The sequence below is a fragment of the Mchenga conophoros genome, linkage group LG4 (genome assembly GCF_057382185.1).
Source record: "Mchenga conophoros isolate Kocher_MC1m ecotype Shallow Benthic linkage group LG4, M_conophoros_male_GT1.1, whole genome shotgun sequence".
In the NCBI taxonomy this organism is placed as follows: Eukaryota; Metazoa; Chordata; class Actinopteri; order Cichliformes; family Cichlidae; genus Mchenga; species Mchenga conophoros.
Genome location: NC_140529.1, coordinates 40,111,407 through 40,129,608, shown reverse-complemented (window position 1 = coordinate 40,129,608; position 18,202 = coordinate 40,111,407). Strand labels below are relative to the sequence as shown.

General features: G+C 47.9%; 2 protein-coding genes and 1 non-coding gene across 3 annotated transcripts; 2 read left to right on the top strand and 1 right to left on the bottom strand.

Annotated features, from left to right (window-relative positions):
• The first annotated feature begins 409 nt into the window (after positions 1 to 409).
• Positions 410 to 5,120, top strand: LOC146576875 (keratin, type I cytoskeletal 13-like). Its single transcript, XM_085272431.1, has 8 exons — positions 410 to 943; positions 1,690 to 1,772; positions 2,752 to 2,908; positions 2,980 to 3,141; positions 3,221 to 3,346; positions 3,889 to 3,963; positions 4,049 to 4,194; positions 4,773 to 5,120. The coding sequence occupies exons 1-8, from the start codon at positions 479 to 481 to the stop codon at positions 4,843 to 4,845; spliced, it is 1,287 nt and encodes a 428-aa protein (XP_085128557.1). The 5' UTR covers positions 410 to 478; the 3' UTR covers positions 4,846 to 5,120.
• A 592-nt stretch (positions 5,121 to 5,712) lies between these two features.
• Positions 5,713 to 17,092, bottom strand: LOC146576873 (uncharacterized). Its single transcript, XM_085272428.1, has 3 exons — positions 16,891 to 17,092; positions 14,783 to 15,586; positions 5,713 to 9,808 (listed from the first exon to the last, which is right to left on the bottom strand). The coding sequence occupies exons 2-3, from the start codon at positions 15,245 to 15,247 to the stop codon at positions 8,684 to 8,686; spliced, it is 1,590 nt and encodes a 529-aa protein (XP_085128554.1). The 5' UTR covers positions 15,248 to 15,586; positions 16,891 to 17,092; the 3' UTR covers positions 5,713 to 8,683.
• LOC146576874 (U6 spliceosomal RNA) lies at positions 15,329 to 15,429 on the top strand. The gene has a single exon (XR_014892363.1). It is a non-coding gene; the product is annotated as a U6 spliceosomal RNA (small nuclear RNA).
• Positions 17,093 to 18,202: the final 1,110 nt, after the last annotated feature.

The window sequence follows — 18,202 nt, the reverse complement described above, 5'->3', positions numbered from 1 at the left end:
CTCTCCCGTTTGTGTCTCATGAATCAGAATCAGAGAGACTTTATTGATCCCAGAGGGACACTGAGCGGTCACAGCAGCACACATACAACAAACGCCAAGCATTCATATAACATGAAGTGTAGAAACAGAGATATCAATAGATACATATTGAGCTACAGATATAGGGCTAAACATGAATATACATAAAAATATAAAAGGACAAAAATATGTGTGTAAATATATGTCATGGTGTGCAAAAGTGCCGAATGAAGTCGGAGAAAAGAATTCAAGCTGGAGGTAGGACATTGTGGACCGCGGCCCTCCCCTCCAGCCCTGCCCTCCCCGACCCTCCCCCCTAACCCTGCCCCTGTACCTGCAGTTCAGCCCACCTGAGAAGCTTTAAAAGCAGCGACCTCCTCACTCTCTCCTCACTTCTCTCCTGCTCCTTCCACCGGAGAAGACAGACTGACAAGCACCTCCTCTTTTCTGCTCCATCACTATGACTACCATGATGCTCTCACGAGGCTCCATCGGTGGAGGCTTTGGCAGCAGCCGTTCATCCAGAAGCATGAGCTCATACAGCGTTGCTGGAGGAGGCGGTAGTGTCAGGGTTTCACAGGCCGGGAGAACCTTCGCCGTTGGTGGCGGCCTCGGTGGAGGAGCTGGTGCAGCTTTCAGTGCAGGTGGAGGATTTGGTGCAGGTGGAGGATTTGCTGCAGGTGGAGGATTTGGGGGTGGCTTTGGCGGAGGAGCAGGGATGGACGACAGCGTCATCGGCAACGAGAAGTTCACCATGCAGAACCTGAACGACCGTCTCGCCAACTATCTCACCAAAGTGGCGTCGCTGGAGAAGGCCAACGGCGAGCTGGAGCTGAAGATCAAGCAGTTCGTGGAGACGAAGGCTGGCCCGGCCGCCAGGGACTACAGCGCCTTCTACGCCACCATCGCCGAGCTGCATGCCAAGGTGAGGAAACGGGGCAGATGGTGTTCAGGGGTCTCCGCTCCTATTGGTCCACATTTTAAAGTTTACATTTATGAAATCACATAATGTTTTATGAAAAGACATAAAAATAAAGTTTGAAATTGCATGGAAGCTCAAGTGAACAATGTTTTGTTGTGCCTGAAAAACTCATATTTAAAGTTGGAGAAAACCTACATTTGATTTTTCTTGTTTTTAACAAATCCACTCACAGTGCAGTCCAGAAAGATGTTTGCACTGCTGGGGCTTCATTCATACTTTTACAATTTAAAAAAAGCACTCGAACCTTCTGGTGATTTTGAGAAAGAATAGAAAACCTTTGTAATCACAGCAGCTTTTGACCGAGAGGCTGGAAAGAAGAGTAGTGTCAGTAATCTGGTGGGAGGCTCCCAGTGAGGGGATGGAGATCTGAGGTGAACCACACCTGTGTGAGAGTGCTCCGAGTGAAGCAGCCACGCCCTCCAAGACTGATGTCACCTGTAAACCAGTCACTTGTTTTTGGTCTTCGTTTGGCTCCAACAGGAAACACGAGCTTTGGTTTTTCACATTAAAGAAGCTGCTGTGACTGATGGGCGTGTTACGACGTGAAGAGATCTGATTGGCTTTGTTGTTATTCTCTGTAATGTTTGATTTATTAACCCTTCTTTACTGAATGGCATCATCTGATTAGCATTATTGATAATCTACCATTGATTGATTTCCCTTTTTTGTGGCTCTGTGCTGGTTTTCAGATCCAGGATGCCATCATCGCCAAAGGTACCGTCATGTTGAGCATCGACAACGCCCGGCTCGCATCAGACGACTTCAGGTTGAAGTCAGTGGCTCCTTTTTTTTCTTTTTTTACCTTTTATTTCTCTTCATGTGTTCTTTGTACTTTCTTGCTGCCGTTTTCTTCTGACAGAAAAATGCTCTGAAATAGACGTCCTGACAGTGAAAACCTCCCTACTGTGATATTGCCTCTCTTCAGCCCCCTCTGCTGTCTGCTGGTAGAAAAACATCAAGAACAGACAAACTCCTCAGTCTGATTTTTTGATTTTCTCTCATCCAGAAAAATCCCCCAAACATCGTCCAGCAAGAGCAAAAATTAGACTTAGATTAGATAAACATGAGAACTCATTGGAGCTCATTTGTTAGAATTTAAAGATGATTTTAGCAGATGTTTCTCAGAAAGTCTAAGATTCATTTCTCTTTATTAAAGTTTATTTGAACATTTAACTGTTTAATCCGTAGAAACGAGCCTCAAGATTACTAAAAGAAAAAAATAGAGTTCTGGTTTTTGTCTCGAAATCAGCACAAACACCAAATGCTGATAAAAGTTATTCACAGAATTGTTGTTTGGATTTTATTCATCAGAACTAACCCAGCACTAAGGGCAGCACGGTGGCACGGTGGTTAGCACTGTTGCTGCACAGCAAGAAGGTCCTGAGTTCAATTCCACCATCAGGCCGGGGTCTTTCTGTGTGGAGTTTGCATGTTCTCCCCGTGTCTGCGTGGGTTCTCTCCGGGTACTCCGGCTTCCTCCCACCATCCAAAGACATGCAGCTTGTGGGGATAGGTTAATTGGATAATCCAAATTGCCACTAGGTGTGAATGTGAGTGTGAATGGTTGTTTGTCCCTGTGTGTTGGCCCTGTGACAGACTGGCGACCTGTCCAGGATGTACCCCGCCTCTCGCCCTATGACAGCTGGGATAGGCTCCAGCGCCCCCCGCGACCCTGAAAAGGATAAGCGGAAGCGAATGGATGGATGGATGGAGAACTAACCCATTATTTTCTGTGTCTTTAACTTTAACAGGTACGAGAACGAGCTGGGGATGCGTCAGTCGGTCGAGGCCGACATCGCCGGGCTGAAGGCGTTGTTGGGAGAGGTGGACGTGGCCAAGACTGACCTGAACATGCAGATCGAAGCCCTGACGGACGATCTGGCAAGCATGAAGAAGAACCACGAGGAGGTAAGCAGATCCGTCTCACACGCAATGTTAAAACATACTGGTATCCTTAGCCCCGCCTCCCTGTCCTTTAGGACCTGGTGTCCATGCGCACTCAGATGAGCGGTCAGGTGAATGTGGAGGTGGACGCTGCTCCTCAGCAGGACCTCAACAAAGTCATGGAGGAGATCAGAGAGCACTACGAAACCGTCTCCGCCAAAGCGCTCAAAGACGCAGAGGGCTGGTTCCAGGCCAAGGTACGTCAGCTTTCTGCTATTCAACAGAAACCTGCAGCAGCTCGTTTTTGTTCACTACTTCCTCTTTTTCTTCTTTCAGTCGGAGGTCCTCACCAAGGAGGTGGCAGCCACAGAAATGACACTGAAGACATCAACCGTGGAAGTAAAGGAAGTGAAGAGTCAGCTTCAGGCTCTGGAGATTGAGCTCCAGTCTCAGCTCAGCATGGTGAGATGAACCGTTTAACTCATAATTACATCAATACATTTTTAATAATAACTTTATCTAATGAGAGCAACTCATTAAAAATGTCAAACGGTTAATGATGAGCTTGAACATCAGTGGTCCAAGCATCGAGCCCTATGAGCAGGTAACATACTGTTAGCTAACATTAGCCAGAGGAAAGCCAGCTCAGGGTCAGTTCTGATCCCTGAAAATAAACAAGAATACAGCAGCCACCAGTCTCTCTAATGTTAGTGCCCGAGGCTGCTGGACAGAGGGAGTTAGAAGAGGGCACAGAGGGGTCCTCATTCAAAATGTCAAAGGACAAAGTCAAAGAACAGGAATTGTGAGGGTCCTAAGTTCTGGGTTTTAGAAAATCCTCCCTGGGGAGTAACATCAGGCTGGTTCAGTTACATCTTCACATCGTGGCCTCGTTTCCTCTGATTCCTAAAATCCTGAGTTGCAGAGAGGTGGCTGAAATGTAGCCCAATGTCACGACCTCATCCACAGGTAGAGCTTCTGTCTCTGACCTGCTCATGTTTTTACAGAAAATGTCCCTTGAAGCCCAACTCGCCGAAGTCCAGGGCAGCTACGGCATGAAGATGGAAGGATTCCAGATGAGGGTGAGTTCTGCTCTCATGGGGTCGCATCCAAATGTTCCGTCAGCTGCTTTCAGCTTTTACACTCACACCGGGTTCACCTGTGCAGGTGAGCAGTCTGGAGGAGCAGCTGGTGCAGCTCAGAGCAGACCTGGAGAGGCAGGGACAGGAGTACCAGATTCTCCTGGACATCAAGACCAGACTAGAGCTGGAGATCGCCGAGTACAGGAGGCTGCTCGACGGAGAGGGAGGCGGGTAAGAAGAGCTCACCAGGACGGCCTCGGCTCTCTGTGGCCCTGCTCTCTCCTCCTTCTCCTTACAGAGGTTACTTGGAAAACTTAAATATACAGAGGAAATATCCTTAGTTTTAGTGTTACCATCGGCTGCTAACATTAGTTCAATCTGGAACGTCCTGATCAATGTACCTTTAATGGTACATTGTGTAATTCCCCTCTGTAAAATAGAAGTAAACTGTTCACCACAGTTTTCTGAATATGCAGAATTTAAGCTCCTCGTTAGCTTAGAAGAAAAAGAGTGTTTATCTAAGGAGCCTGACAGTGTCCAAACTCACATTCATGTTCTTCCTGTCCTGCTGGTCACAGGAAGTTGCACTGCCTCTTTGTGCCCTCTTGTGGTGCAAACTGGCATTACACAAAACCACCGTCTGGCACTCGTTTTTACTTCAGTTTGTAGATGTTTTGGCTTCTGCTCATTTTGGTCAACTGATGTTGGAAACTTGGGAGTTGCACTACAGCACCTACCTGTAAACGTGTGAGCGGGTTCTGCTTTTCAGACGAGCATCTCTGACCAGCTTTGTCTCATTTCCCACGCAGATCTTCGCTCTCCTCCTCTACCTCCACCACAACCAAAACAATCATCACAAAGGTTGTGGAGGAAACCATCTGAGGCCAATCACGTGTCTGCCTGCCCGGGGTTGGAGTCGGATCTCCACCTTTCTTCACCGTCCTTCATGCTGGGCGAGTGCACACCTCCACCTGAAGATCGCTTCTCACCTTCACATCATACCAGTTTCCTGCTTCACAGGAAACCACAGGCGGTCTAAAGATGGAGGGTTTGTGAGGGGAAGCATTTTCTTGGCTTATGCTGGTGAAACTTTACTGCTGTGCTTGCAGGTCTTCTGTGTTCCGCTTCAACAAATAAAACGCAACAAAACCCAAAAAGTGTCTGAAATGAATGTCTGTGCTCACAAACTTCCGCGTTACTCAAACGAAACGTCTTTATTCTCAAATATCAACCAAAGGCAGTAAAAAGTATTTTTAAAACACACCTTCACATCCTTTTCACCTCATAGCAACTGTTTCTTCTGCTTCATGAACAGAAATTCAAAACATATACATCTTTGCATCAGCTGTTAAAGAAATCGATCACAGTAAGATGAACTACTCCAGCTTATTATTCACAATCATCCATATTTTTATGGCACAGCTCTTACTCTGAGAAGGTGGATACCTGCAGGATGTTTCAAAAACTAGTTCTCAGCATTTTTGCTGGACATGTTTCGGCGTTAGAGACCGAACAACAGCAGCTCCTACCTGCAGTTCCTCTGGTGTCCAGCAGAGGCAGCAGTGAGTCAGTCCCCATAGACTCCCATGTTAAAGCTTTTGAGTTTGTTTCCATACAACCTGTTTGGTCTCAATAGATAAACCCCCCCCCCCCCTTCATGACTCTGTGAGGACGGCAGACTTCCTGTTTCTGAAAACAAGCCGACACATTCCAGCAGAAACAGACGGAAACTGCAACATGTATCATTAGTTTCTTTATTAACTTTCTTCCAGTACAAGATGCTCAATTGCCTCCACCTTCTGTTTCTCTTTTTTTAACTTTTATTACATTTTATTTTGTAGGAATGACATAATCAATAGATTTGTACACAGTGAGCGATCTAGACGGGAGGGGAGGGGGGGGTTGGGCTCCTTTGTGCTGATGATGAATTTTGGTCCTCTGGAGCCCAACAACGGTAAAAACTGACTTTAACAAATTATTTAAAATAATAATAATAATAATAATAATAATAATAATAATAAACCGTCACGTGATTATCATCAGCAACAAAAAGACGCCTGCCGTGTCCCGATCAATCAATACTGCTCAATAAAAACGTGGAAAAGATCAAAGAGTTTAACAGTACATCCACATCCTGCGAGTACCCACACCTGCAAGTAAAATACTAGTAAACTGGCAGGAAGTACTCTCACCTGAGTTTAAGTACTTTGACTGCCAAAAACACAAATGGACGAACCTGAAGAGGTCAGACCCCGTTCACCGAGAAATGCGACGTTTCTTCTTTTCACATAAAAACTACAACGCTGTAACAGAGTCGGTCCAAGGTCAGATTCACGCGAGCTCGCAGACACGAACGTCGTACACTTATGAGAATACTGAAGGCTCTGTTAGGGGCTTCATGTTGCAGCTGTGGCTCAACCTCATGACCCACTACACCCGTTTATCGCCCACAAGGTTACCCTCGAGAATCAATGAGAAAAATCAAAACTGGAAGAACAGCGAGCTTCCCTTTCCACGAGCGGGACCGCTGATCGCTCTGCTGTCAGTGAACGCCACGCATTCAAGTCACTTCCGGCTGACAAGTATAAGAGAAAGAAAACAAAAAAAAAACAAAAAAAAAAAACTAACAATCCCCCGGCAGGACAGAATAGGCACAGAGATTCCACCGAGTTTCAAAATAAAAGCCTAGTGTAGACCAAACCATTCCAGCTAGTTTGTAGGTTTTACTACAACAGCAACACTGTAAAAAGTTAGTTCCTGTAAAAAAAAATCTGAGCTCTGATCAGTAACTAAGTTTGTGATCAGCTTCTATATTTCTAACTTTAGAGATGTTGCACAAATGGAAGAACGCAGTCTTACATATTTGTTTAATATGTGCATTGAAGGACATGTCCTGGTCAAAAATGACTCCAAGGTTCCTCACAGCGTTACTGGAGGCCAAGGTAATGCCATCCAGAGTAAGAATCTGCTTAGATACCATATTTCTAAGATTTTCAGGGCTGAGTACAATAACCTCAGTTTGATCTGAATTAAGAAGCAGAAAGTTAGCGGCCATCCAGGTCTTTATGTCTTTAAGACATTCCTGCAGTTTAACTCATTGGTGTGTGTTATCTGGCTTCATGGACAGATAGAGCTGGGTGTCATCTGCATAGCAGTGAAAATGTATGCTATGTCTTCTAATGATGCTGCCTAAGGGAAGCATGTATAATGTAAACAGAATTGGTCCTAGCACTGAACCCTGTGGAACTCCATAATTAACCTCAGTGTGTGAAGAGGACTCTCCATTTACATGCACAAACTGGAGTCTATTAGATAGATATGATACAAACCACTGCAGCACAGGTGAAACGTCTTCAAGCAACTTAAAGAAGTCCAGACGCTTTTCTTTGCAAGCTCCTTTGACTCTTCAAATAAACCTCTGCAGATGATCTGTTAGCTGTTTGACAGCTACTCTTTCAAGGATGTTTGATATAAAGGAAGGTTGGAGATTGGCCTATAATTAGCTAAGACTGCTGGGTCTAGAGATGCTTTTTGAGTAAAGGTTTAACTACAGCCAGCTTGAAGGCCTGTGGTACATAGCTGATCATTAGAGATAGGTTGATCATATTTAAGACCGAAGAATTAATTAATGGCAGGACTTCTTTGAGCAGTTTTGTAGGAATGGGGTCTAAAAGACACGTTGATGGTTTGGAGGAAGTAATTATTGAAGTTAACTCAGAAAGATCAATTGGAGAAAAAGAGTCTAACTTAACATCAATGGTACTAAGAGTAGCTGTAGATAATATTACATCTGTGGGATGATTACTGGTAATTTTTTCTCTAATGATAAAAATTTATTTATGAAGAAGTTCATGAAGTCATTACTAGTTAACGTTAAAGGGATGGTTGACTCAACAGAGCTCTGACTGTTTGTCAGCCTGGCTACAGTGCTGAAGAGAAACCTGGGGTTGTTCTTATTTTCTTCAATCAGTGATGAATAGTAAGATGTTCTGGCTTTGCGAAGGGCTTTCTTATAAAGCAGCAAACTATTTCTCCAGGCTGATCTCTTTGCAGGGACGGTGGAGAGCACAGCAGACTCGTGAGATATTTCACAGAAACCTGAATGAATCAGAACTGCAGCCGATATTGTTCGGGTCACATAGATTTAAGTTACAGAGGAAGGATAAAGCTTCCATCAGTTATCAGCGACAACACAGAGTGACTGGACTACGAAGCCCGATTCTAGCGCGCTGTAGAATGGGAGGCTGGGATTTTGGACCCTTTCGTGTTCCTTTAGAGCGTACCGAGATGGCGTGTCAGTGCCGTGAGTGTGCAGTTTTCGGTAAACGGGGTCACGGTCTGTCAGGAACTGCTGGTCTGAGTCAGTAAAAAACAGGAAATACAAAAATGAAGTACTCAAACTGTTGGTCTCTTAAGTATTTGTGCTTGTTAAGGTCTCCAAAAATAAGTCCTGGTACTCTACAGTCAGTCCAGTTTAAAGATTATCTACAGCCCCACCCACCCGCCACCCCAGACACACGGTATATAACGTGTATGCACACACAGACACTTGCATAAGAGCAAATGCGTCAGTCCGCCCTGCCCACAGATAAAATGCAAAAAGAGCACAAAAGGTATGAAAATGTAAGAAAAACTCATGAGGAAAAGCTTTATATATCGTATTTATAAAAAAAAAAAAAGGAATAATACTTTGTTTTTCCGGAGGTTAAAGGGTTTGCAGTTAGCTACTGTCACTGCCCACGGCGCTGCTGCCGCCGTCACTGCTGGTGCTCGCCGTGTCCGCTCGCTCTCGCTTGTGGATCTGCTCGTGTGCTTTGAGGTGGCCCGACTGGCTGAAAGTCTTCCCGCACTGGGGGCAGGCGTACGGCCGCTCGCCCGTGTGGATCTGCTGGTGCGCCTTCAGGTGGCCGAGACGGCCGAAGCTCTTCCCGCACTGCGTGCAGCCGAACGGCCGCTCGCCCGTGTGGATCTTCTCGTGGGTTTTTAAGACGCCCGAGTTGCTGAAAGTCTTTCCGCACTGCGAGCAGGTGAAGGGCTTCTCGCCGGTGTGGATCTGGACGTGGTTGCGGTAGCTCGTCTCCTTGGTGAAGCTCTTGCCGCAGTGCTGGCAGCAGTACGGACGCTCGCCCGTGTGGCTCAGGTGGTGCGCCTTCAGCTCCTTGGACTGGCTGAAGCTCTTGCCGCAGGTGGTGCAGATGAACGGGCGCTCGCCGGTGTGCAGCCGCTGGTGTGAGCGCAGGTCGTCGGCTTTGGTGAAGCCTTTGGGGCAGTGGGCGCAGACGTACGGCTTCTGGCCTGTGTGGATGAGCTGATGCCGCTTGAGGTTGCCCGCTTGGCCAAAGCTCTTGCCGCACTGTGAGCAGGTGTACGGCCGCTCGCCCGTGTGTATGCGCTGGTGCGTTTTCAGGTTTCCCAGCGTGCTGAAGTTTTTCCCGCACTGCGTGCAGGAGAATGGTTTTTCACCCTGCATGTTGCGAGGTTTCCTCACCGTTGGGCTCTGTGTTTTAGTCGTGACCACCAGACTCCCTCCTGCCCTTCCTGCCGCCATCATCGCCTCTGTGGAGGACTTCCCCACGTGTGTGGGCTGCAGCTCGTACAGCGCCCCCCCTCCGAACTCAGCGTCCGGTTTGCCGATGCTGTCCAAGTGCAGGGAGTCGGGGCGGAGCTTGTTGAGCTCCGTGCGCAGCTCGGCCATGTGGATGGACTCGAGGCCGTTGTGCTGCAGGTGGGCGGACATGGCGTTGGTCTCGGGGTACTCCGACTTGAGCGCGCTCAGATCGGTGGTGTAGTAACACTGTAGGTCCACGTGGTGGTCCGACTTGATGTACTCCAGAGTGTCAGTGACCTACAACAAGAAAACAGCTGCAGTCACATCTGCTCAACCTGAGCATCGAGCACATCAGGTCTGCTGACCAACATTTTATTAGTGAAGAAGTTATGAACGTTAAACGTTAACGTTAAAGGGATGGTTGGCTCAACAGAGCTCTGTTTGTCAGCCTGGCTACAGAGCTGAAGAGAAACCTGGGTTGTTCTTATTTTCTTCAAACAGTGATGATTTCTTATAAAGCAACAAACCGTTTCTCCAGGTTAAATGATAAAGAACAGCAAATCAGCCTCTGATTTCTGGTCTGCTCTCAGCGACAAAACCTCAAGGAAGACAAGAACTGTGACCTTCAGCTGCTGATGCAGCAGATGTTCATGCACTCATGTTTGATGCTGTTCTGCTGTTTTCACACTGCTGCGTGTCTGCACTCTGTTCTCAGACAAATCTTTGCATTTCTCTGCTCTTTGTTGCTATTGCTCAACTGACTCTACAGTAAACTGCATGATAAAAGACTACAGAGGAAGCATCACTGTCAGTACTAGACAGCATTAATGTGGGCGGGGATTCAATCACACCCTTTCTGTCCACACAGACCTGCAGCTTTTATGAACCCCCACTAGATCTTGGAAGACTTCCTACAAGACGTCAGTGTGTGTGGGACGTTCACATCGCGGGCCTGAGATACCTCCATGGACGGCTCTTTGTGCACTTCCAGTTTGCAGGTGCTGGATTTTATACGCCTGTGCCACTCAGGCTTAAAAACACCTGAGTTCACAGAGGCGTGGCCCACACAGTGTGAGAATGACTTTATTGTGAATTCAGCTGTTTAAAAGGACAAATTTCACATGGCTGTGATAAAAACACACTGAGAGAGTCTTGTGTGACCGGCCTCCATGAAAGGCTGTCTGAGAGTTTCAGCCCTGATCTGCTTTCAGACCTCGGACAATGACGCAGCAGCCTCACCACGATTCATCAAATAACTCGATTATTCAAACTAACAGTTTTTGCTTCGATAGCGAGAATGCCGACACGCTCGACTTCCTTCATTGCAGCCACCATGTGCTTCTTTAAAGGCGCTCACACACACACAGCCAAAACTAAGGCATGCATCTTATTTTAACATCACTGTACTTGTAATTTCTTACGAAGATGTTTTCTTTAAAAGAAACATAGCAGATAAATACAAAATGAAATGTTTTTTATAGATAACACTGCATTTTCAAAGACAAAAGTATCCAATTACTCAATCAATAGAATACCCGATTACTAAACTGATGGCTAGCCTCAGGGCTAAAGCTCAGACTCTGCTTCATATCAGGGGTGGGCGATATAAACAATATAAATTTGGCCAACGATAGAAATTTTGACTATACCGCTCTATCGCGATAGCACATGTTGATGATGTCATCAAGCTGCGCTTGTTTTGGTCAAAAGCATCGCAGCGGTTACAACCATTATCATCTGCAAATGATGGCGGGCGACAGTCATAGCAAAGAGATGAAGCACATTTGAAATATGGGGAAAGCCAAAAACTGCGCTTCCTCCACTTCCGTAACATTAATTCATTAATGCTGAATTCTCTCGCAGCTGCTCTGTTCCCATGTTGTTTCAGTATATTAATAACTAACCTCGTATTGTGGATGAATGATCTCAGTTGTTCTCCTGACTGAAGTTTGGCCCGTGTATAGCATCCTGCTATGCGACTGCATTTGTCCCAAACCACCAGAATCCCTCACGTTAACTTTTATCGAGTGGAAAAAAGTTGGCGTTCATCCTCCAGCTTCACTGTGCTAATGTTATGCTAACATAGCTGTGTCGCTAGCAATCACGTAGCACAACATTATATAGCAGCTAGCCCAACTTCAGTAACCCTGCAAACGCCACTGCTGTTTAGTTTTCTGTCTTCATTTATGTTGGAAGTGATAGCAGAGCTGTACGTTTGAATTTTCTCAGAAATCTCTCAGTCAGAACATGCTATATCATGCTTAGGTGGAAACTAGCGAGCTAACTTCCTGTTAACTTCTAACTCCTTTAAATTTAATAAATTCTGTTTTCATGGATGTTAAACTTAATTGTTACACCTGCTAAAGCAGCAACGCTGATTATTTAATTAAAGATGAAAGAATTTAGACGTTTTTAACTCTCAGTGTTCGTTTGACTTTGGGACCTGAAGAAGACGGAGTTTTGGACCCAGATTACTCCGCGCAGCTCCTCACTACGGCAGCGTAATGCTCTGACGATCCATCAAACAGTGCTGCTTACCAAAGTTGTACTAAAACATTTTTTAACAGATTTCTGCCAAAATCGGTTCGAGGTCAGTAAGCACAACCAGAATTCATACATAAGGCACACTCTCGATTTTTGAGAACATTAAAGGATTTTAAGTCCTTATAGTGAAGAAAAGAATATATCGTGATATATATCGTTACTGCACATGCTTCAAATTATATCGCGATATGGATTTTAGGCCATATCGCCCCTACTTCATATTCAAATAAGTGTTCAGAATGATGCAGTGTGTGGTTTGTCCCTCTGAGCTGTTTAAATGAGATAAACAGGAGTGGGATCAGCTCAGGTGTTTGCTTTAAAAGGATTTGCAGTCGTGAGCCCGATGATGAGGAGAAGCTGAGAGTCCTCTCGGAGCTCCTCGCAGCGACGGCTCCCAGCTTCGTCTAACAACAGTTAGACGACAGTTTGGTATAACCTCAGCTCCCTCCATGCCACAGCAACAGACCTGCAGCGGCTCACTGAGGTTCTTCCTGATCCGAGGAAAACAGCATTTTCTTACTGAGCAGCTTAAATGTGGAACCATCTACACGAAGAAGGAACCTTCATCATAAAAACATCATCATGAACACAGTGAAGGACACCAGCGGAGGGAAGCCACTTCATGTTGTGGGTCATCTACGATTTCCTCCATCGCTGACCCGACTCACAAAAGAGAAAAGTCACAACAACCATGTAAGACAGCAACACAACAGCAGACACTACTAAACTGCAGAGAACCTATTATGCACTTTGACCAAGAGCCACAGCCTTCTGATTGGTAGGGAGACAACCAATCAGAAGGTCAGTGGGCTGAAGTGCCCTCGGGCAAGATACTGAACCCAGAGTGCGAGAGTGGGAATGTTAGACAAGGTGATTAGGCACAGGAAAGAGTGTTTGTAAATGAGGGTTGTAGTAAAAAGTCAGATAATAAAAACCCAGATTATCATTAATTGTGGTTCAATTCAGTCTGACAGTGTTGCTATGAATTATGCAATGGAAATATCTCCTTTCATAAATGAACCCTCAAGTGTTTACTACACTAAAGGAGCTCATAAAGCAGGGGTGTCCAACTCCAGGCCTCGAGGGCCGGTGTCCTGCAGGTTTTAGATCACTCCCTGGGTCAACACACCTGAATCACATGATTAGTTCATTACAACTTCAGGAGATTTAAATGAGCTGTGTTGGATCGAGGACACCGGCCCTCGAGGCCTGGAGTCCCCCCATCCCTGTCATAAAGGAAGCACTGAGGCCCTTTCCTTCATATACAAACAGCTCTGACTCCAAGTCATCTCCAAAATGCTCTGATCTCCTTACACAGCGGTCTCCAACTTTTTTTGCGCCATGGGCCGGGTTTATGCCCGACAATATTTTCACGGACCGGCCTTTAAGGTGTCGCGGATAAATACAACAAAATAAAACTAGTACCGGCACCGAAAAAAAGAAGATTTATTCATAACACACGTGAAAAGACCCAGGAAAACCGAGTAAACGATCAAAACAATAACAAAATAACGCTGAAAACCGATAAAAACCCTGAAAACCAGACATTTCACACCTAAGCCTGAACTCGCACGGCCCGGTACCAAATGATGGGTCCAAGGCCCGGGGGTTGGGGACCGCTGTCCTAACAGGTTTCAACTTTGGGGATAAATCACCAGAGTTCTGTGAACGTCATCACAGGAGCTTCTCTTAGTACAGCTGTCGTCAGATCAGGTCCAGAGTCTCATAAAGGGAGAGCACGTCTAAAAACACTACAACTTCTCAAATATGGCAAAAATTAAACTCAGTTATTCAAGTCACAGTTATCACTTCGTTGTGTTGCTCTTACCACTTTTAATAACCTCTGTATGCTTTGGTTTACTCACAGGGCCTCCTCACACTCCTCTGACCCTCAGGTGTGCGACAAGTTACCTGCCAACCACACACCTGAGCCCTGAGCTGACCCCTGGGCTCCTCCTGCTTTGGCAAAATTCTCAGGGTTGCAGATTTACTGAATTTTAATCTCTGCCGTGATTTTGTCTCCCCGTACTTAATTAAACACGATCAACCAATAGTGACAATTCATTCTTCCTACATGAGCCAATCACAGCTGTCCCCTGCACACCAGATTAAAGTCAGATAAACAAACAGGACGCAACCAAAAGCCACAGCGGAAGGTGAAGCACTCGCAAAGAGCGTAACTGATTGCACCGTCCGACAAAACATGACAACCTGCAGCATAACAGCCGCACGAAGGCCGAGGAAAACAAGGCAGCAGCTGCAATCGTGAAGCGCCCGACATCACCTCAGATGTCCATAAAGGTGAGAGCGTCCATCGCACTAACAACATGAAGTGGACGCACACTCACAGCGCACCTCGGCTGGATCGCAAAACTTCTACAAAGATACCACCAACAACAAAACACACGCCACATCTTTATATAATATATTCAGACCTTTCAAACACAACAGAAGTAAAAAAAAAACAAAAAAAAAAAAAACAGCTTGGCGTTGACGGCGTCTGAGTTGGACTGAGCCTTTTACGCTGCTCTGACAGGATAAACAACCTCAGGGTTTCTGTTACATCAGCAGAACTTTAAATGGACTCTGGTGGGCGCTTTTATTCACAGAATGTGAAAAACTTTATACCCAATTTATGAAGATACTTTGAAAAAGCACGAATGACAATAACGATAATAACACAATAACAGCGTCGTCGCTCTCAGCTGCCGGCCTCTGGCGTTTTACCTGGGAGATGTAGTCGAACACTGAGCTCGGCTCGTAGTGCAACTTGTAGTCCAGCTCTGTTACGTCACTGTGGTGAAACGGCCCCAGGTGGTGGTTCCCGTGGTGCTCAGACTTGATGTAGTCGAGGCCACTGATCTCCATCTTGATCTGGTCCTGGCCCAGCTCGGCGGTGGACAGCGGCTGGATCTCTGACAGGTCCACGGTCCTGATGGGCTCCAGGTCACAGTCCTCCGGCTCGCTCTTCACGCACGGCAGCATCACCAGCGGCTCTGCGATCTCCGCCGCCAGTGAACTGAGCGTGGGCGTGGGACAGTCGGAGGAGAGGAGGGCCAGAGTGGGCGTCGGGGTTGAGCCGACGGGCCCGGCACCGCAGTCCACCTGCAGGGAGGAGTCCAGCGGCAGGGGAGGCGAGCCGCATTCAGGGGACAGGCCCAGGCTCAGGCACTCACTCTCCAAGTCTGTCATGGTGAGGGGGCGGAGCTAATCCTCCTCACCTGCTCCGTTTCAACACCTGAGGTATCGCTGAGGTTGGTAAAAGTCCTCCTCGTGCTTGCTTCGGCAAGCGCGTACGCTAAATTGGATACGATACAGAGAAGATTAGCATGGCCCCTGCGCAAGGATGACACGTAAAAGTCCTCCTCCTCCTCCACTCCCCTCCTGCTGGTGAAGTCTGCTGGCCCTCACAGGAGGAGGGGCTGGGGGGGGGGGGGGGGGGGTTGGGAGTCCCTGAGAGCGTCCTCTGGAAAACGATGACGTAGTGAAAGATCAGCCAGATGTCAGCAGGTACGGCTGACCATCACGAGCCTGTAGAGAGAAGACAGAGGAGTTGCTTACCATGACAACAGCAGCTAAAGCCAATCAGAGTGACATGAGGAAACCCCCAACACTGCAGCACCTCTGAGCATGAAAGCCAGGTATGCAAGCATAGTTTGAAACCAGGATTCCCTGGGATTCCCCCCGCCCCCAGGGGCTTGAGGCCACCACCGTTAGTGTCCGGCCCTGGCGCCTAATGTGTGGCGACTGGTGAGACTCTACTGAGGTTTTGAGGCTGCACCTGCAGCATGAGCACGCCTGAAAAACTCAGTCTGAATAACTTTACAGCAAAAATTTTTACACTTTCAGGGGAGCAGATACCAGCGCCAATGTTAGAGATGACTCTTGGGAACATCCCTATAAACAGCTGCTGCGGTTCCGTTTCTGCACTGGTGCATGACAACAGTAAGACTGCAGTCAGCCGGTCACCGCCATCATGCAGACAAAGCTGATGTGGTGGCAGATGTAAATGGGGCACAGGTCGGCCTGCAGAGGTGCGCTGTTTGCAGGAGCAGGATGTGATTAGAAGAGACAGTCAGCTGCTGCAGCTGTGTGTATGCAGCGGCCTCCCACACACATGCGCTGAAAAGTTTTCAGGTAAAGTAGAACAGCCGCTCTGTGCACAGTGCTGCAGCTTCCTAGCCTCCCTGCCGCTCAGGTGAACATTACCTGCTCCTCCCTTCCATATTACCTGTCACCCCGCGAGCACTCAGGTGGCCCCTCCACTCGCCACGCAGCCGCCGCACTGCCTGCCTCCCGGGCTGCTGGCGGTGGTTCTCCCCGGAGGTTGCTCCTCTCCGCTCTCGCTCTAACACCTCCACATTCTTCGCCAACTCTGCACAACTTTTACTGTGGTTCGCACACACAAACCCACGGCTGCCAGCGGAAGGACACGCTCCGCAGCCGCCTCACAGCCCTACAAAGACGGGCAGGCTGCCATGTCTATCTGGCTGGCTGGCTGGCTAGCTAGCTAGCAGCTAGCCAGTGGCCATCTTGTTTATCGTCTGCAGCCTGCTAAACTAGCGCGCTGCTGCTGCTACTGCTAGCAGGGGGAGAAAGTGAGAGTGAGGCGGGGAGAGGGCGCAGCGGGGGCAGCGGTTAGCCTGGCCCCCTCCACGGGGTTCCGGCGCTACGGCGAGCGGCTGACATCGCAACACAAAAGGAGCCAATAAACTACGGAGCCCGAGCGGCGGCACGGCGGTCATCGAGCGTCCGGCGGCGCGGTAAAACGGCAGGAAACCGAGCGGAGCGACGCGGCGACGCCGAGCAAGCGGCTGATAACGGCCGGACGTTACCTGCGGGTGGTCCGCTTCATGGCCGGCTGGCTGTCCACCTTGGTTCGGCTCCGCTGCCCGTCACTCGTAGCTCACTCCGCCGGACCCGCCACGTCCACCTCGGCAGAACACCCGCCGCCTCGCCTCCTCTCCTCCCCTCTATCACTGACTAATTCCGCTCCCTCCCTCCTTCTTACCTTCCTTTCCTCCCTCCTTCCTCTCTCGCTTCTCCCCCCCCTTTCCTTCCTTCCCTCCCTCCCTTCTCGCTCGTGCACATACCCGTTCAGTCGGGTATGTAGGTAACTATGACAACGGTAGTAGGTGGGTACAGCTCTCGGTGTGTGCGCGCGCGGGGCGGGTATGCGCTCGCTACATTGTTGCAACACAGACACCGTCGTCCCCTCGCGCTCCCTTTGATCTCGGCTTGTTTCCATCCGCACGCGCCGGTGTGTTAATATGAATCAATAGGGAACAGCACGCGCCCGCAGAGCCGGGTCAAGGCAGTCAAGTGCAGGCGAGTGACGTCAGCACGTGTCCATGGGGTCGGCGTCTTTTTTTTTTTATTAAGGCGGGTATCAGCTGCTAAAACTGGGGTCAGCTAGCTGAACAAAAGCAGGTGGGCGTGTTTGAAAATATCTTTCAAATAAAATACTTTTTTCCTGCAAAAAATATCAAAAATAAGAGCACGCCATCTGTCCTGCTACCAGTTCAGAATTTTACAGAAACAAGTTCAAGGTGTATGAAACAGCTGTCATTCGCATAGTTGCCAGTTGGTGTATGTAAAACTTGAAATTTATTCAAAGCCTTTTGAAATCAGATGACTGTTTCTGATACACCTTGTATTAATGCAGAACTTTTTTTTTTTCATTGTTAATGTTGATCACAGTCACACAGATTGGCTGTCCTTATATGGTCATCTTAAGAGACCCTACCCACCTGCTGTTTAAACCTGCCAATCAGGTGAATACTGGCTGAGGAAGGGGGTGGCAAGGTGTTTGTTTCAGGGCAAAGTGAAAGTGAGTGTGGTTTGATTCCACAGACCCAAATCCCCTTCAGGGGTCACTTTAAATCAAACAGGTGGACCTACCACCTGTTGGGGGGCGATTGTGGCTCAAGAGTTGGGAGTTCGCCTTGTAATCGGAAGGTTGCCGGTTCAAGCCCCGGCTTGGACAGCCTTGGTCGTTGTGTCCTTGGGCAAGACACTTCACCCGTTGCCTACTGGTGGTGGTCAGAGGGCCCGGTGGCGCCAGTGTCCGGCAGCCTCGCCTCTGTCAGTGCGCCCCAGGGTGGCTGTGGCTACAATGTAGCTTGCCATCACCAGTGTGTGAATGTG

Coding starts and splice junctions, on each gene's coding strand:
- LOC146576875 (XM_085272431.1), top strand. CDS start 479: ATGACTACCATGATGCTCTCACGAGGCTCCATCGGTGGAGGCTTTGGC. Junction 2,909..2,979: donor TGAAGAAGAACCACGAGGAG/GTAAGCAGATCC, acceptor CCTGTCCTTTAG/GACCTGGTGTCCATGCGCAC. Junction 3,964..4,048: donor TGGAAGGATTCCAGATGAGG/GTGAGTTCTGCT, acceptor TCACCTGTGCAG/GTGAGCAGTCTGGAGGAGCA.
- LOC146576873 (XM_085272428.1), bottom strand. CDS start 15,247: ATGACAGACTTGGAGAGTGAGTGCCTGAGCCTGGGCCTGTCCCCTGAA. Junction 9,809..14,782: donor TGTTCGACTACATCTCCCAG/GTAAAACGCCAG, acceptor TTCTTGTTGTAG/GTCACTGACACTCTGGAGTA.